The sequence below is a fragment of the Oryzias latipes genome, chromosome 19 (genome assembly GCF_053564925.1).
Source record: "Oryzias latipes strain Hd-rR chromosome 19, Olatipes_Hd-rR_3.1".
In the NCBI taxonomy this organism is placed as follows: domain Eukaryota; kingdom Metazoa; phylum Chordata; class Actinopteri; order Beloniformes; family Adrianichthyidae; genus Oryzias; species Oryzias latipes.
The window spans coordinates 16084247-16103435 of NC_136255.1; the positions used below are offsets into that span (position 1 = coordinate 16084247).

At 39.5% G+C, this 19189-nt stretch overlaps 1 protein-coding gene across 1 annotated transcript; it reads right to left on the reverse strand.

Moving 5' to 3' along the window:
* Positions 1-10911: 10911 nt before the first annotated feature.
* Positions 10912-13604, reverse strand: LOC110014297 (E3 SUMO-protein ligase ZBED1-like). Its single transcript, XM_023949749.2, has 8 exons — positions 13274-13604; positions 13028-13160; positions 12782-12873; positions 12492-12698; positions 12312-12425; positions 11959-12216; positions 11236-11852; positions 10912-11152 (listed from the first exon to the last, which is right to left on the reverse strand). Exons 1-8 carry the CDS (start codon positions 13334-13336, stop codon positions 10918-10920), a joined length of 1719 nt encoding a protein of 572 aa, XP_023805517.1. The 5' UTR covers positions 13337-13604; the 3' UTR covers positions 10912-10917.
* Between the last annotated feature and the right edge of the window lie 5585 nt (positions 13605-19189).

Below are 19189 nucleotides of genomic sequence, written 5' to 3' on the forward strand. Positions count from 1 at the left end.
CGGCTTTGGAAAAACGGTCAATGACTGTGAATATTACCGTGTAATCCCGTGAAGGTGGTAGCCCAGTAACGAAGTCAACGGCGATATGCGACCAAGGCCGGCTAGGAGTGGGAAGGGGATGCAGATGACCAACAGGTGGAGAGTTAGAAGCCTTGGCCCTGGCGCAGGTGGAGCAGGCCGCGACATAATCACGTACGTCATTCTCCATAGAAGGCCAAAAAAAACGTCGTTTGAGGAGAAGGAGGGTGCGATGGACCCCTCCGTGGCAGGCGATCTTGGAGGAATGACCCCAAGTGATGACATCAGACCTAAGGCGTTGGGGAACAAACAGGGTACCAGGAGGACAATTAACGGTGGAAGGTTTCTCACCCTGGGCCTGCTGCACTCTGGACTCGATATCCCATGTGAGATTGCCCACGAAACATGAATCGGGTACGATGGTAGGAGATGAAGGGGAGTCTGTGACGTTGTATTTCCGGGAGAGGGCGTCGGGTTTGCCGTTCTTGCTGCCAGGGCGATAGGAAATAGTGAAGTGGAATCTATCAAAAAACAGACACCAACGGGCTTGTCTGGCATTCAAACGTTTGGCTGTGCGTAAATAAGCGAGGTTCTTATGATCTGTCCAAACAATAAACGGTTGTTCTGCCCCTCCAGCCAGTGGCGCCATTCCTCGAGAGCAAGCTTGATGGCAAGTAGCTCCCTGTTCCCGACATCATAATTCTGCTCCACGGGGCTGAGTTTTCGGGAGAAGAAGGCACATGGTTTTAGTTTGCCAGAGGGCGTTTCCCGCTGTGATAACACAGCGCCAACCCCGGAGTCCGATGCATCCACCTCGACTATGTATTGTTTGTGGACGTCAGGTTGAATCAGTATGGGGGCAGAAATGAACAGTTCCTTAAGTTTTTTGAAGGCGGCATCAGCGGCAGGATTCCAGACGTAGGGGATTTTGACAGAGGTGAGCTGCGTCAGAGGGGCTGCGATGCTGCTATAGTTCCGGATGAATCTTCTATAAAAATTGGCAAAACCCAAAAACTGCTGCAGTTTTTTGCGAGATACGGGGACCTCCCATTCAGACACGGCCTTTATTTTAGAGGGGTCGGGCCTGATTTTACCAGCCTCTAGAATGTATCCCAAGAATGCTATAGTGTTCACATGAAACTCACATTTCTCCGCTTTCACGAAAAGTTTGTTTTCTAATAGGCGCTCTAGGACCAGGCGGACATGGTGCTGATGTTCGGAGGGATCGCCAGAGTAGATGAGAATATCGTCTAGATAGATGAAAACAAATCGGTTGAGAAAGTCCCGGAGGACATCATTCACGAGACGCTGGAACACAGCGGGGGGCGTTGGTGAGGCCGAAGGGCATGACTAAGTACTCGTAATGCCCGAGGGGGGTGGTAAAAGCTGTTTTCCATTCATCTCCCTCGCGAACCCGAACTAGATGGTAAGCATTCCGGAGATCGAGTTTAGTAAATATATTGGACCCTTGGACAGAATCGAAAACGGAGTTGATAAGTGGAAGAGAGTACTTATCCTTTACGGTTATTTGATTGAGTTCCCGATAATCAATACAAGGTCTAAGGGACTGATCTTTCTTTTCAACAAAGAAAAACCCAGCACCGACCGGCGAGGATGAGGGTCGAATGTGACCGAGGGAGAGAGCTTCCTGGATGTAGTTCTCCATGGCGGTCTTCTCGGGACCGGAGAGATTGAATAATCTTCCTTTGGGTAGGGGGGCCCCATCGAGAAGTTCGATAGCGCAATCATAAGGCCTATGGGGTGGTAAAGCACAGGCTTTGGATTTACTAAATACAGCCTTGAGATCATGATAGCAGGTCGGCACCTTAGAAAGATCAATGTCAGGATCTTCCAGAGGATAAGCAGTGGGTGTGGACGGAAGGGCGGAATGTAAGCAGTTGGCCATGCAATAAGTACTCCAATTTACAATGCGGATAGACGACCAGTCAATATGAGGATTATGTAAATGTAACCAAGAGAACCCCAAAATAACAGGGGTCTGAGGGGAGTCAGTAACAAAGAATTGGTGATATTCCCGATGATTACCTGAGGTAAATAACAAGATGGGCTTGGTACGGAGTGTGATTCTAGATAACTGTTTACCCCCCAATCCAGCGGCCTTAACGGGAACGTCAAGTGATTCAACAGGTAATTTGAGTTGACGAACAAGATTAGAGTCGATAAAACTGTGTTCAGCACCAGAGTCTATGAGAGCGCTAAGCTTGTGAACGAGGTTAAGATTGGAGATCTTGGCAGGAACAAACAAAAAAGGACTAGAAGAATCTTCCGAAAGATTCCCTTGCAACCTGACACTTGGCGAGGGAGTACGAGAGCTTAAACGTTTCGAACATTGTGAAACAATGTGACCGGCATCTCCACAATAGAAGCAGAGACCCTCATTACTGCGTTTCTGTCTCTCTTCGGGGGTTAGCTTGGAGTGCCCTACGTGCAATGGTTCGTCAGAAGAATGATTACGTTCAGCCTGACGTTCACGGAGCCGCATGTCTGAGCGAAGAGCGGCAGATACAAGTTCTTCAAAATGGTTGGTTTCTGGTTGGGTACATAGATGGTCTTTAATTTTTTCATTAAGCGACTGATAAAAAATCCCCTTGAGGGCGACGTCGGGCCAGCCGGCTTCGACCGCCAAAATACGGAAGTCTATGATATGATTACTCACTGAACGGTTACCCTGCCTGAGGCTGAGTAACCGCCGAGTGGCTTCTTCCTGTTTTCGCGGCTGGTCAAACACGAGGCAAAATTCACCAATGAACCGGTCAAAGGGGAGGTGAGTGATAGGGTGAGCGGCCAAAAAGGCCTGGGCCCACCGAAGAGCCTTATTGCGGAGCGAATTTACAATGAGAGAGATTTTGCTTTGGTCGGAATGGTAGTACCTGGGTGCCATTTGGAAAAGAAGCTGACATTGAAGCAAAAACCCGCTGCAGGCCTCAACCTCTCCGTGGAATGGTTCTGGTTGAAGACGGATGTTTTCAACTGACGGGGAGGAAGTGACGGCCGGAGTGTTGCCGGAAGCAGGAGGCGGAGCAGAGACTGTGGGCCTTGAGGTTTGATCAGTAAACTCATTAAGAGTCCGAGTGATATCTTTGATTCGAGAAACCAGATCCTCTTGAACAGACGTAATGCGAGAGAGTAAGTTAGAATGAAGTCCCAGAAAAATACCTTGTTGAGTAACAGCATGACGGAGCCCTTCCGGGTCAGCTGGGTCGGAAGTATGGCCAGTTCGTTCTGTCATGATCTCGCGAGAGTGACAGACCCAGATGCTGGAACCCGGAAGGAGACTCGGGAGGCGGCGTGTTCGATGGGAAAAGTTTTAATACTTTTCACAGTTGGGAAGGCATTTATGAACAATGGATAAATCCCAGGATACTTGGACGACCAGAGGAGGAGGCTGGAGGGTCTTGATGGCAGTAACCGTGATTTCCAAGATGGAGTCAGAGACGAAGGATGGTGAGGCGAGCGGATGATGGACTGCAACCAGGTGAGCTTCTCGTGGGTGAGGTTTCCTGAAGCAGCATAGAAACAAAGTATTAGCGAGGAGCAGACAGGCATGAGGGAAGACTTGAAGTGGCCAGACTAAGCACCGTAGGAACAACAACGAACTGGCGTCGAATAATGATCCAGGGTCTCCTTAAGAGGCTGCAGGGTGATGAGGTGAGCAGGAACAGCTGGTTGCGACAGGTGAAGCTGAAGAGGGGGAGGAGTCTGACAGAGGCACCATGACAAAAGCTGGAGCTCATGCAAATGTCATCTGGAAACACACAGATTTAACCCCTTCATGCTGTATGTCGCCAATTTGCATCGCAAATTAAATTTAGCACTCAACTTAATTTAGCATGACATTGAACAGAAAAACCATAGAAGAATAAATATTTTTATATAATTGGAAATAAATTCAGGCATTCAAGGGTTAAAACTAGGACCTTAATGTTTGACAAATGTTTTCATAAGTACGAATAGCAAAGTTCTGAAAGTATAGTCAGTATCTTACAATATTCGTAGCCTTTTGTCCAATGTTTTAGCATGCAGTAGGTCTTTTCAACACTGAAGATCATGAGGGTATTTGACCAGATTTGACCAAATTCCTCTTATGGTAGATCCGGTTAAGTAGACATGTGACTTATTTTGTTTAGTGCTTTAAGACCGATGCTTCTTCATAAGAAGAGAGATTTGAATCAGAAAAGTTTCATGTTAAATTGCAAATATTCTGAGTTATGTTTCTCAGAGTGCTAACAAGTGGAGCAGTATTTTAGCTCACATATGAAGAGAGAGCGGACACTCGAACAGAAAAGGAGCTAAATGTCAACCTTCAGGTACAGAGAAGCTAAGGTGTTGACACTGCTGACACTAAAGCTGAGAGGCCAGGCTTCCTGATACCCCCAGACTTGGTCATAATTCATATCTTTCACTGATCTCAGTTCATGCAGCTAGTGCAGTCATGTGAAAATTACAAAATTACTCTTCATTTCTAAGATTTCTGATATCAGTGAACAAGAAAGTAAATTCTTCTTCTAGTAAATTTAAAAAAAAGAGGGGAAAAAATAAAATAATAATTTTTGTGCTGTTTTACTTTAAGACCTTTCTGCATTAACCCTTGTCCTATCCTAGGCACTTTAACTTTGGGAGTTGGGTCATCTAGACCCACTAGACAGTGCGCTGAACCTTTTTTCTTCAATGATTTATGATCTTCACTGGTGTCCATGGATTACATGAAATCCTCTTCACCTTTATCCATCTTTGTCAGGTTAGGGAGAACACGTCAATGGAAGGGTGAGTTCATAGGATAGCACAAGGGTTAAACTTTTTACTTTAAGTTGGATATATTTGTATTGAAGTACCAGTGTTTTTACTTAATTGCACTTGTCTTTGTCTGATTACTGTTTTATTAGTTATTTTAACTACTTTCTGCACCCATTATACAAACAAAATGACTGTTAACATAGAATTTTAATTCTTTTAAACTATAAAAACAGGATTTTCACAATAATTTTTTTGAGTCTGCCGAATTCCATACATTTAGTCAATAAACCAAATGTGACTTTTTACTGTCTCTCTCTATTTGCATTTTTCTCTTACCAGTTACTGTTTTTCCTCCCTTTTTGTTTTGTTGTTTGAACTTTTTTTACATTTTCACTAGAGAGATATTATTTTGAAGTATTACGACTCATATTTACAAGGTCTATATTTATGGCTTCTTTTTCAGACATCAGTCAGTAACAACGACAATGGCAACAAACAGCAAATGGCTCACAAAATGACCCTTTCTTTTCTTTCAGCAAAAAACAGGAAAACTTCCTAATTCTTTCATCCTAGAGAAATCTTGTGATTACTCTTCTTTACTTCCTGAAGCACAGTTCTCCTAAATAACTACTTCTCTGTTACAGTGTCCACTTTGACTGGACCATCAAAGCACCTTCAAGCAAGTTTTTTAGACATTCGGTTTGACATTGAAAGGTGTGCTTCAGATCAAGAATGTATTTCATAACTCAGTTCCTGCTCAGCTTTTGGTCCTTTTGAATCCGGAAAACTTTGCTATGCAGACGTTTCATGTTCAGCTCAAAGTCTGGTTTTCTGGACACTGTGCCCAAAGTTTTCACTTGTTTTAGAATCACTTTGGAATTCTATGAAAAAGTCTTAACAGTCCATACTTGCAGTCTTTTTCTTTTTGTACTGCAAGAAGCTTTAACATTCAGATCTTTGTATCAACAAGCTATTGCACACAGTGGAAATGTCTCAGTGGAAGTGTCATGGTCACTTGATGTTCTTACAAAGATAAAATATGACTTATGCTCCTATAAATGCTTCAAAAGAGAAGTTTATTCCCGATATCTATGGTCTGGTCATAGACAAATAGTGTTGATGCATCTTTTGACTTTCACACAAGCAGTCATCTTTATGCAGCTTGGTACAAAAGGGAGAAATCTGGACATTTTTGCTAAACATTTTAAAGGCGTTTCTTTATGTGGCATCAATGATTTTTAAGGACTTGGTTCCTGGTCTAAGATGCAGTACTTTGTCTTGTTATTTTTGTCATTTTTCCTGATCATTTATGGTATGTCCTTGAAATGTACTCTCAAGTATGTTCATCTCATGTTTCCTACCTGGAAACAATAATTAACACTTAAAATACTTTAAAAATGCTTCATAAATGTTTCCAGACTTAGTCACAATCACTGTAACTCCTTTAATATTAATTGAGGTCTTTCCTTAGCAGAATTGTGTTAGCACACACTTACATGCTTTATGTCAGAAAAACTAACAAGCTTTTGGCTTGTGTTACAATGAATTGTTACAATACAATTTTAATTAACAACACCAACCTGGTTCATTTAAAAAAAATCCTTTTTGACCCACTAAAGGTCCACTCTTCATTTATAGTTCATGCATTTTGGTTTTGATAATCAAATAATGAACAAATAGAGTCATTATGTTTTTTTTAGGTTGTAGATTTTTAATCAGGTTAATAATTTATGGGAAACTTAAGAACTGAAAGACCTGTTTTTATTTTTATTTTTCTTGTGATCTTGTAGAGCCACAAAACGTATTAAAAGCCACACTAGATTATTGTCTGAGGGTTTGTGTTACAGTTACATCTGATTTTCCTCGTGCAAACATAGCCAGTTATGATAAGGGGAGTCTGAGTTGGAAAGAGCTCTCGATGAACATTATTTCGTCACATCTCCAGCTACCTGGTCTCATCAGATGAGACTATAATTAGCGGATGGTTGAGTCAATGAGAGATCAGGAAAGCCTCCAGCTTAATGAGGCTGTTGGAAAGCATTTGAAGATGAAAGGCTGGAAGTTCCTTGTTCAGATGTCTCTTTGTCTGTGATTACATCCTGTGATCGACCCCATCTGCTTGTTTGAACAATGCACGCATGCTTTATGATAACAGCTTTTTTCTTTGAAGATCAAACCTATTATCACTGGTATAATCCAGCTTGCTTGTCACGGATACAAAAGTGCCACAGCCATGTTTACTAGACCTACAACAATTTGGAAAATTTCATCAGAATATGTGTTTCCCTCTTTTTTGTCTGTGTTCTGTTTTTTTATATGTGCATTTCAAAATGTCATAACTGTCTAAATAATTTGACCTTATATCAACCTTTAATCTTATAAGAAGTCTTTGATCAGAAGTGCAATATCTAACAACATCTAGTCTGCTTTGAAAAAAATCACAAAAGTTTGGATATTAAAAAAAAATCAAAGTTTTATTGGTAATCAACAGTTATAGTACTGTTTTTAAAAGGGCAACAACTGTGTTAACTGTCAATTCATGAATTCCTAAATTGTTTAAAAGCTGTGATGCTTCATCAAATGCAGGCCAAGGTTTTTTAATCAAAAACACTTAGACAAGTACATTTTTGTGCAGCATCATGTGATATTGTATTACAATGATACAAGTGCTTCATGTGAATAGATAAACCTAAGTTGAAATATCATCTGTATGCAAGAAAAAAAGGAAACTTAAACATTTCATTATCAGCAAAATATTAAATGTTTTCTCATTAGACTTTGATCTAAGTAGGAAAATGGAGGACTAACTCCACACTTAGGTTCATGAAAATGTCTTAACAAGACACGCTTTTTAATAAATTCCATTCTTGGAATACACCATACTTACTGTTTAGCTGGGAATTGAACCAACTACCTTCGAATAGGAACCGTTTTTCTTTTGGGAGAATTTCATTGCATCCTTATAATCTGTGTATATAAGATACAGTGCAAATAACTACAAACTTTATTTTTTTTTTATCATCTTGTGCTTAATTTAGAAGCCATTGTTGTGAAAATGCTTGGCAGGGTGATATATGAGCTTCTCTGTGCACAAAGTCATACTTGGATTATTATAGACTTCTCCACATGTGAGAGGATAAGTAAAATAACAAGAAAGTCTTGTGGACTTTCTCGCTTTGAGAAGAATGGGAAGAATGAAAGGATTATGAAAGAAGAAGGGAAGGCTTGCTTCTCCTCCACATTCAACAGAAGCTACTCAGTTAACAGGACTGAGTTCTTACACCTGCAGAAAACTCGTGTTCTAACTTTCTCGTACCCGTCTCTGTGCATTAAAGTCAATTGTCCAATTAATTTGTCTAATTTAGTGGAAGGATTAGAAACTTGGTACTACAGTGATCTAAAAAAATTGAATTTCTTTAGTGTTTCTGTCACCTCTGAGAGAAACATCTAATTAGGAAAGCAAATGCTTGATTATTATTCTTTTAATTCGGGCTTAACTCAACCAGCACAAACAGAATGTAACAAAGGGACAAGGGGATGACGACGGGTTTTAATTAATTTCCGATCAGGATGATTACATGACTTTGAGAGTGTCATTTGCTTTTTCTTGTTTGTATCAAAGCCCCTTCAAGCTTGGAGGAGATTCCAATTATTTGTTGGTGTTTGCTGTTGAGCAAACAGCTCTCACACGATGTAAACATTGGGGACAGGAACGACACTCTGCAGATGGATACCCGATCAGATTCCTGAAGGATGAGCTCTACAAAGTCTCTGAAGGATTGTGAGGAAGAGTGTTGTCTTAAACACATACTGGGGATCCACCACCCACCAACATGAACTCGGTTTATTTATAGGAACCTCCTTTGCGTGTGAGTGATCTCTGCCAACCAGACTAGAAAACAAAAGATGCAGCTCCTCTGTGTGTCTGGGAGGTGGGTGGATAATCAAGCAGATCATTTTGAGAGTTCACTGGCGTGATGACACAAATGAAGCTTTTAAATCATGCCTGCCATCCAGTGAAACAGGAGAGTATTACACACAAAGTAAGAGCCATCTGTAAACTAATCCTCCATCGCCAAGAGTAGACTGCAGCAAAATTTGAACGGTGGTTCCTCCTGGTGGCAAATCGTAGTTGGTGCCAGTTTTTGTCAGTTTTTGTGTATCTGTTATTATTGGTAAAAATCAAAGCCATCATTGAAAAACTTGCCTGTCTATCACATGTCATAACTTTTTTGACCAAAGACTAAAGTTTGAAATTTGAAAATTGCTGTCTCTATAATTGCTGTTTGAAAATCAACAATTAACAGCCAGAGGTTAAAACGGACTAACAAATCTTATTTATGCACACAAATTAGGAACATTAGAAGGGATTTTTCCATTTGAGCACATTTTTTATGACAAATGTGCCTAAAAAGACTCCATGCTAAACTCCACTTAATTTCTACAGTACTTATGGGAGCATCCTCCTGCTCCCACAACTGTGATAAAGCCACTTCACTTCTTGTTGAGATTAATAGCAGTCTCACACAGGGGCCATTAATGTTGAAAAGGCACGGCTCCACCTCTCCCAGTGCTACCCTGGGAGCCACAACCTCCATAATGGCTCCATTCTCTGAATTAATGGCCTTCTTTGCCCACATGACAAAGCAGGATTTTAATTATAGGCCTTGCAAGAGAGGGGAAGTAGAAGAGGGCAGCAGGGAAGGCTTTTGTGGCTTCAGAAGGAGCGCAGCAGAGATAATTTGTATTTCTGGATGGCGCTTTGGGGGCCTGAGTGTTTAAGTGAATAAATATATAAAATTATAAATTCTAATTACTTAGATTTGATAATGCTGTGACTGACGGCATATTTTATGAGTTCTTTAAAACTGTGCCACCTTTGTGAAAACACAAATCACGGTTTTTCAAATTGTGAGAACAACAAACCCAACAATTCCGTCCATCCATACATGCCTGCAACCATCCTTTTCTCTCATTTTGGAGCTAATATTATTAAAATTTATTACAGCACAGAACTGAGCAAAAGCAATGACTAAAACCATGCACACAAACACACAAAATAACACAAACGTCATGTTTTTTGGGGCCCAGAGCACTTTAGAAAAAACCAACATATTGTTCTTAAAGCTTTGTTACATTTTCATTATGGCTTATGGCCTTTAGGCTTATGGCTTTTTTATCTCAAGCCAATTGCTCGAGAGAAAGAAATGAATTTGGATTTTGTTATAGGTTGCATTTTCCTAAGATCACCTTATTTCACTTATTGAACATTTATAATCGAGGTACATCCTGTCTCAGACAGATAAAGAAAAGCTTGTTGCATCTGTTCAAATTGCATCATTGCCCATCCTCGTAGTGCCCATGATAAAAAAAAAGCTGCAGTTCTCTTCAGAATTTGATAGTTAAATTCTACTTTTAGAGTCTTCTTCTTAGAATGGGATTGAAATCATATTGAAGTGCATCAAATCATAAAGACCAATGAGCTCCTTATTATTTTAGCCATAGCCTTCTACTACAGACTAGATGTTTCCAAAGTAACAGTAGACTGTGGCAGATTTTAAGCTCTTCTCTCACACTGGAACTCGGCCTCGGCTTAGGTTTACAAAGCAGATGGGCTTTGAAAATGGTGTTTAAACCTCTATTGTGGATTCGCCAAATGGTCACAAGGTTCTAGTGATTAAAAAAATGCTGGCAGAAGTCAGAACTCTGTCTCCCCCTCTGGTCACCAGCGGGAACCATCTCCAGGGTTCTAACCACACTTCTTGGAGGCCGCACACCTGACTCTTATTCACTCAATCAACCACAGCATGCTTAAGCTCTGCACTGAGCTGAGCTCAATGTAAATAGGGATGGGAATCGAAGCCCCATGAAGCTCTCATGGGGCTTCGTGTAAATGTGCCAGAAAAATGAATGAAGCATTTGGGGCTTCGAAACCACACAGAACAGCGGCATCTGGTGGCAGACAGGACATATATCATCTACTCCACTAAGTTCCTTGCCCTTGTAACACTTCAGTGTGGAAATAAAACAAAGACAATGTTTGAAGATTTGTGAGAAGTGCTTGTGTTACATTGTGAATGCCATGTATAAAGTGAGAATGAGTGATTGTGAACCAGGGTCTAACATGACTGGGTGGGATACATGTTATAGATTTTTATTTAAAAACAGAATTTTCTCCACTGTGCTGGGCTTCAGCCTGTTTCGTCTTTGGCTGACGATTTCGCCAGCCTTGGAGAAGATCCTTTCACAAGGCACAGATGAAGCTGGTGTGCATAAAAACTTCATTGCCAGCTTGTAGAGATGTGGGTATAAAACCTTGTGGGTAACCCAGTATCTCAGTGGGTCCTGAGTCCTTGGGATGTGAGGTTCCTTTAAGTACCTAGAAGGACATTAATAGCCTATTGTCATGCACCAGTCTAAAATGAGCAGAAGTTATGATGAGGATTCTAATCTTTACTGTACCTCTGAACCTCCACTGTTGCACTGGCAGTTGTGCTGGTCACCTGCTGTTGAACCCCCACATGCCTGTCCAGCAGGGCCCAGAGACCACCATCTTCCTGCTGACTTGAAGGACCTTCTCTAGGTGGCGACTGTGGCTGTGCCTCTGGAAGTAGCGCCTGCATTGTTGCAGCACACTCTTTAGTGAGTCGCTCTATGGCCGTGTGGGCAGAGCCTTGGCTGCAGAACCCCAGCTCTTTAAACCTTGGGTCCAACAAGGTTGCCATTGACAGAGCCTTCTCCAGAGCTGAAAACCTCTCATGGAGATTGTTCTTCAAGTTAGTGGCCAGTTTTTCACCAAGTGGGTGTGTGATCTGACCACACCTGCTTGAGATGTAATGTTTCAGCGTTTTGACCATGGGAATGACTTTGGATGCTGACACTCGTTTTTCTGTCGAAAGCTCAACTGTGGCCTCTTGAAACGGTGAAAGAATGCTCAAGCAGTGGTGTATGGCCTGGTAGTCCTCTGAGGTGAGTGGAGGAAGGTCTGTATGGAGGGTGGCCAGAGCTGCCCCCAGTGGCTCTCTCTCCTTAAACAACCTTTCCAACATATTAAATGTGCTGTTCCATCTTGTTTCCACCTAAGATAAGACAGCAAGCACATTTTAAAGGAGAGAAGAAAGTAACACAATAAACAACTGCAAAAACATGTAAAATCTTAGATTTAAAAAAAAGAAAATGTTTCACCTCTTGTATTAATTTGTGCTCTGGCCTGGCCAGCTGTCGCTGCATCTCTGACAGCTTCTCCTTCGCTGTGGTGCTGGATTTAAAAAGACCGAGAATCCTACGCCCCTTACTTCGGATATCCTCTAGTTCAGGGGTTTGGGCAAGGGACTTTTTCACCACCAAATTAAGGATATGTGCAAAACACATTATGTGCCGAAGCAGTAATATATTAGCACATGCAACCATGTTGGGAGCACAGTCTGTAACCAGGCCTGTCACCTGGAAGAAAGATTACATGTTCACAAATCATGTATATTAGGTATTGGGAGGCCATATTGATGAATGATTTTGTACTTTATTGATCTGGCTCGCACCTTCCCTTTAATTCCCCATTCTTCCATGAGAAGATTTTTGGCCTCAGCCAAGTGAGCTGCAGTGTGGGTTTGGGGAAACTTCAGAACCCCCAAGACCACAGAGGCCAGCTCCACCTAGAATGAACAAAGTCAAACTGAGATACATAAACCAAAGCATTGCACAAAGCAGGGGATACCTACCTCCTCGGTGATAAAATGGCATGTTACAGCCAAGTAAGCGTCCATGTTAATGGATGTCCACATGTCTGCTGTAAGGCTGACAGCAGAGGCCCTGCTAACCACATCTAAAGCCTTCTCCTTTTTGGCTTTGTACTTCTCCTCCACCATTGTCCTCAAGGCCTTCCTATTAGGAATTATGTAGGATGGGTCCAAAAGGTTGACAAAAGCCTAATAGTGACAAATAAAATACAGCTTATTATGTACACAAAAACATAAATAATGTAAATGCTATATAATATTAGCCACCTTACCTTGAAGCCTTTGTCTTCAACAATTGAAAATGGTTGTGCATCCATTACAATCATATCCACCAATGCAGAATCAAGTTCTTGCTTTCTTGACACTGCAAAATATACATATGAAGAAAAAAAAAAAAATATTAATTGTAGAAGCTGAGCCTCGAACCTGGAACCTCAGCATTCACATGTCACTGATTTTTCCACTGAGCTATCTGTTTCAGTTCTTAGTGTGCCATTAGTTGGATATATTCTTATTACCAATACAAGGTGGATTGAAGGCTTGATTTGCCGACTGCGGAGTTTCAACATGATGAACGGAGCGGAGATGTCGCATAATGGAGGATGTACTATCATTAAATGCAAATTCATGTTTGCAAATCAAACATTGCACCTAAAAAAAAAAATGGAAAGAATAAAAATGATTCCTTTCAACTGACAGACATACCTATAAAACTGACATAATCAGCAATGGCTACTAATAAAATAACGTTAATAGTGTATTACCTTATTTGGAGAAATCAAGTTGAAATGATCCCAAGCCACAGAACGTTTTTTACCGGGTGCCATGACGTTGATTCTTACGATACACGGGAAACAACAGAACTGGTCGGGAAACGTTGTTTGGGATTCATCTGTATTTATAGACAACAGCGCGCCCTTCTGATCAAACACACCTGAGATCTGAAACCTGGTTCAGGTGAGTGATGCATTTGGCGCGTCATACGTCATCAATCACGTGATCTGCGCTGGTTGACACACGCTTTGAAACATTGTGCCGAAACACTCTGTTTCATGAAGGTGAACCGCGCGCCGAAGCCCCGTGTCAAACGGGCCATCCCTAAATGTAAAGTATTTGTGCCACTCTGCCTTCATTACAGAACATTATAGCTGTCTCCTGTCTCTGTTTGCCTGCCCTGACCCTCGTCTGGATTTTGACCATCCTGTCTCTCCTCTGTTTATGCCTGTTATCGACTCCTGCCAGCCTGACCCTGATTAAGCTTTGTGGACTTTTAGCTGAGCTAATAAACCTGCTGCATTTGGAACCAACTGTCTGCCTCTTCTTGTGACACTGACCATTATAAATATATTTATATAATTGATTTTGCAGCTGTTAGCCATAGGACCAGACACTTCGAACCTGGGAAATTTGTGAAAATGTATGTTTTATTCTTTTACAATAAACAATAGTAACAGTTTCTTTGACCCAGGCGTCTGCCAACTTGAAACTCTTTTATCCTTCCATTTTGCCTCTTTGGCTTTGAAGAACATTGTTGATGATTTGAAATAATTATGAGTGTGTAATATTGGTTTATTAGTTTCAGTTAATAAAGTTTTGTGGTGGTTTAAGATTAAAACACATGTTCTATCTTCTGCTGCACAACAGTGTCTAGTTACTGTTCAGAGGCAAAGGTAAAAATGCATTTACGTGTACCGAATACAAAAAAAGGGATAATACATCAATTTCGTCATGTTTAAAGTCTATAGTAAAAGAAGAAAAAGGATGGCAGTCATAATGATAGAAAAATCCATGTTTGTTCTGGCTTTCTTGCATTTTTTATTCAAGTAAATCTGTTGCAGCTGGAGGACCTTTTTTGACAGGATGGATGATATTTTGCAAAGGGACTTGTATGTGTTGCTGCAGAAAGTTTATAAAAAAGTTACAATTGTTGTAAAAAATATAATACTTTTATAATGAAATTATTTTAAATAATTATAAGCTATATTTTATAAATGATGGCCTTAATAAAAGTAAGTGTTTTTTCAAATGTGATGTGATTTCGTGGCTCTCACTTGGTTTTGGTCAGAAAGAAACTGGACCAAAGGGGTGTTTTAGTGTTAAAGGTTGCAGACCCCTGGTTTAACATTTATGAAAATTTACCAGAATCTTTTATACTAATAGCCTTAATGATGTGGCTCCTGAAATAATCCAATCTGAAAAAATGCTGCTACCTTATCAGTTGAAAAAAGCAGCATAATCATTTTAATTAAGTTTATTCATCCAGCTCAAACTCTCCTGGTTCTAAGTCTTTACAAATACAGTTGAGCTCTGTTTTTTTCAATAACTTGGTGTTTACTTTATTGTTTTATTTTATTAATTTTACTCATATTATTACATCTTTTTTTTTACAAAGCTGTTTTGTCATTATACTGTTATTATATTGACTCATTTTCAGTTTTTTATTATCTTATTGTACAGCACTTTGATCTAAGCTTTGGTGAGGTGTCGCTTAAAAAATATTAACATTTAAGTTTTTCTATTTTTTTCTTATTTTGAATTTTCCATTTGATCAAACACACCTTAGTTTTTGCATCTTGTGCTTTATATCTCCTACTGTTGAATGTTTAGACAATTACAAACCTTTATTATGAAATAATTATAGCTGACATCCATTGCTGAATAAATATTGCTTTAAATCTTAGATTTTATTGATTCTTTCAGAAATAAAATTATGATTAACATAACTTTCAATCTGTTAGTTTTTCTAAGAAGTATAAACACATTAGTTCAATAAATATAGCATTTATTTATATTAAAAAATAACAATACCTTAGGTTGATACATTAATCTCTAGTTTTAGTTTTGTGGTTTACAATTTCTTGAAGATTTACATTTGATTAATATTTAAGCAAAACAAATAATAAAACTTTTTTTTTGATTATTTATAACATTTATTTTTTAGCACTACTGCACTTACTTTATCTGAGTATAAATAATGGAATATGCAAGAGCATTGTCGACATTAGACAGTAGTACTGAAATCAAACATTTTGAGCCCCATGTCTCCAGAGGGCAACACACAGTTAGATCCCTGAACAGCCCCTGAAACCCAAGAAGCCCCTCCTGAAGAGAGTCGCTTGCAATCAGAAAGCCTCCATTTAATTACAACACACAGGAAATTACTGAGTGAATGGGTCAGGTGCTGATAAGAGGCTGAGCCCCAGGGATGATGGCTACTGAAACCCAAGGAGTCCCAAACTCAAAGTGGAATTACCACAAAAGGCCATGCCTGGAAGCCTGACAATCTGATTGTACTGTCATCCAGATTCATAATTAATATATTTATCGAATTAATCGCTGAAACGAACCCTGGTCTCATGAACAGTAGGCAGATTCATGTGGCGTTGGCTCGGTTTACCGCTAATAACAGCGTTGTCAGTGAAATAAGTAGGCAGTCGGGCGATGTCCTCGGCTTCATGACAGACAAATTACTCATCTGTGTAAAGATGATATGAGGAATTTAGGGAGTGAAAGAAAGAAAAATGTCATTGTTTAGTGATATCCACAATTGTAGCCTTGTTTCAAGTTGTGTGCAGAGAGTTGGAGCAACATAAAAAAGGCATTTGCTGTTTTGAAAGGCAGGAAAATACCTTTTGTCGTAGTTCTGGTTCAACAAATCACTCATCAAAGGGGCTGTGTGAGCTATACTGTTCAAAGGAACATGGGAGTGAGGGGTTTTATTCTCTGAATTAAAATAAAACTTTATCCAATTCCAACATTTCCAGCTTCTAAAACTGAGACTGAAAGTGTAATATTTGCATGAACGGATAATGGTTAACCCTCAAAACCTTGTTGTTCATTCGAAATACAAAATTCTTAAAACCAAATGTACAGGTGACATATTTTATTAAAAAAAAGCTTAACAGCATATATGTGTGAAGCCTGTCAATATTGTTAAATGCTGCTGAGATTAGACCTTCCTTTTATTAATAAACATTTTTGATATAATGTTACATATAATGTCATGTCCTCACTAAACTTTGTGTCATTTCCATGCTGCAGGTTTAAATTTATTTACCTCAATTTACCTAAAAATATTCAGAAAAGACTTGATAAAAGAATGACTTACTACAGCCTGAAAGAAAAAGAAGTTTTAAATGAATGTAGTGAAAAGATGTGCATTTATGGATCAATCCAGAAAATGAAACTAAGGAATCGTTAAGTATGATTATGCTGTTTCCAGCCAAAATCGAGTTGGCTTAAAGGTTGAGCGGAGCCGTTGGTGCGAAGCAACCACACTCCATCTTCCCATCACTGATAACTGAGAGCTCTCTGTTTACATGATCTCCTGCTGGTCTACAGCCCCTGACACCTCACACCCCCCATTTAGTGATGCAACAGAAATGACAAGCAATATTGGCGCTATGTAGCTGTACAATTTTGAGCCAGATGCCAGTTCAGATGAGGAAAACAAAGACATACATGGATTTAGAAGTCTACAAGTTGATGCATTGGAGTTTGTGGCCCGCCCAGCGTATTTTCTATGTTACAAATAAGATCTTTTTCAAACAACATTTATTCCTGTACTCCTGATTTACAACAATTTGAATAAAAAAATACTTGGAAATACAATTTTAAGCGTAATTGTCTTTATATATCCTCCATCATCAGAAAAATGCCACAAGAACAAGTTAAAAACAGGATTTTCATCAAAGAGCCCTTTCAGAAATCCCTTCAACAACTTCAAATGAATAGAAATCCTGATGTTATAAGGTAAGGTAAGGTAAACTCTATTGTCCTCAGGGAGGAAATTTGTTCTAGGACACAGCGCTGCAAACTGTTACAACATACTTCAGCATTCGCACATCACATACATGATAAAAGAGCATGAAGCGATTACATAGTAAATAGATAAAAACAGAGTATTCAGCTTTACCCCAGATTTATGCAAAGTAATTATTTATTTTCTTTATCTTTCACATGTCCCACAAACGAAAAAGGTCTTTAAATGTGAAATAGTTCCATCAAATTTGTATTTTTTCAAATATACTTTTAGTTTGTTTGAAGTATGCGGTTATCAAAAATCTTTTTGTACATTTTGTGCTAATTCTCAATACTTTGTTAGAGCTGCCTTTTAAGTTTTCCTCAAATATTAAACCAAAGCCACCATGACATAACCATGCATACTTTGTGGTCAAGTTAGAGTAATGGTTTTAAACTAGAAGGTGCTTACGTAGGGTAACAAATTACCAAAAAATGTGCTGTCTGATACAATACAATACAATACAAGGATGTGACCAGTTTGTCTTCAGGACACTCATCTTGTTTTCGCAGGAAAAAAGGTTTTGTTAACACATTGCACTCATTGTCTGATACTGTTGATATTTATGCTGTTCATCTGCAGCTGTTGAGTACTTTTGCACATCGACGGTCCGCCCCGACCAGGCTGCCGGCTTAATGGACCCACTCGTTGACGAAAGCAACGGCCCCATTCAGAAAGCGGAGGCTGCCTGCACCAATCAACTTTCATAGAGAGCCCTCTCTCTAATTGTTGGCAATTACATTATGTGCCACGAGGGTTCGACACCATTTGGAAACGTTGTGAAATGGCAGCGAGGCCTCCTTTTGCACCCAGTAATAATTTAACAATTAAACTTTGGCATGCTAATTTTCTCTTCATATGGCAACATTTTTTGAGGCAGGCCAGTCAAAGCAATGGCTCAGAGAGGTAGTTAATTCAAACACCCAAAACACGTTTTTGGGTAGAAAATGTCACTTTAAGTATTCACATTAACAATGCAAAACATAAGTATTTTTGTTCTATTTATTTGTCTGTTTTGCTTATTTTTGTGTTTTTCTAATATAAAATTATCCTCACTATACAGGTGACTGAGGTTAGTGAGACCCATGAACATTTTCAGGCCATTTACTCCAGGTCATCCAGCTGCAACCTCCATTTAACATCTTGATTAGGCCAGTTTTGAATCACCCGGTTTGATTGGAGCAGTTAAGCTCTTCATACTCTTCACCGCAAAATGCTAATTCTCCCTGAAACAAATGGACACAAAACCTCCGAGAGCATATGGAGAATCTCTCCCATTAAAAATTCAAAGGAGACGAGCAAAATTAGCGCGCAAAGCACCAGCGCTGTCTCACAGCCATTACTTTTGAAAATGAGATATTTGAAAGATTGAAAATGCAAATACCAGGATAAGTGATTGTCCTTCTTTTATGATGTTCTCTGGTTATAAATGACAGCACAGTCATAGATATTCTCCAGATTATGCTTTGTCTTTACAATGTGAATTTCCTCATAAAATAAGCTCCATGTATGAACTTCAATATTGCATTGCCCTCAGGGGTTGGCCTAAAAATACTCTTCACACAGTGAGTTGAGCTCTTCAAGTGCATTAGGTGTAAATGACATAAAATCAGACAGGGATTTAGGAGGCACTTAAAGGATGAGTAGATTAGAAAACTGCTCATGTTTTGACCTGAATTAAAAAATTGATAATGATTGCATATAGTTTGGAGAAACATAAATAGGTTTATCATTTTTATTTGGTATTTTGGGAGAATTAAAAAAACGACAATATAAAACTTTTTACAGCAAAAGGAGACACCATAGTACTATTTTGAAGGTTAGAAATAAAAATGTATCGCAGGTTCAAAACAAGCCAAACTATTGTAGCACAACATTC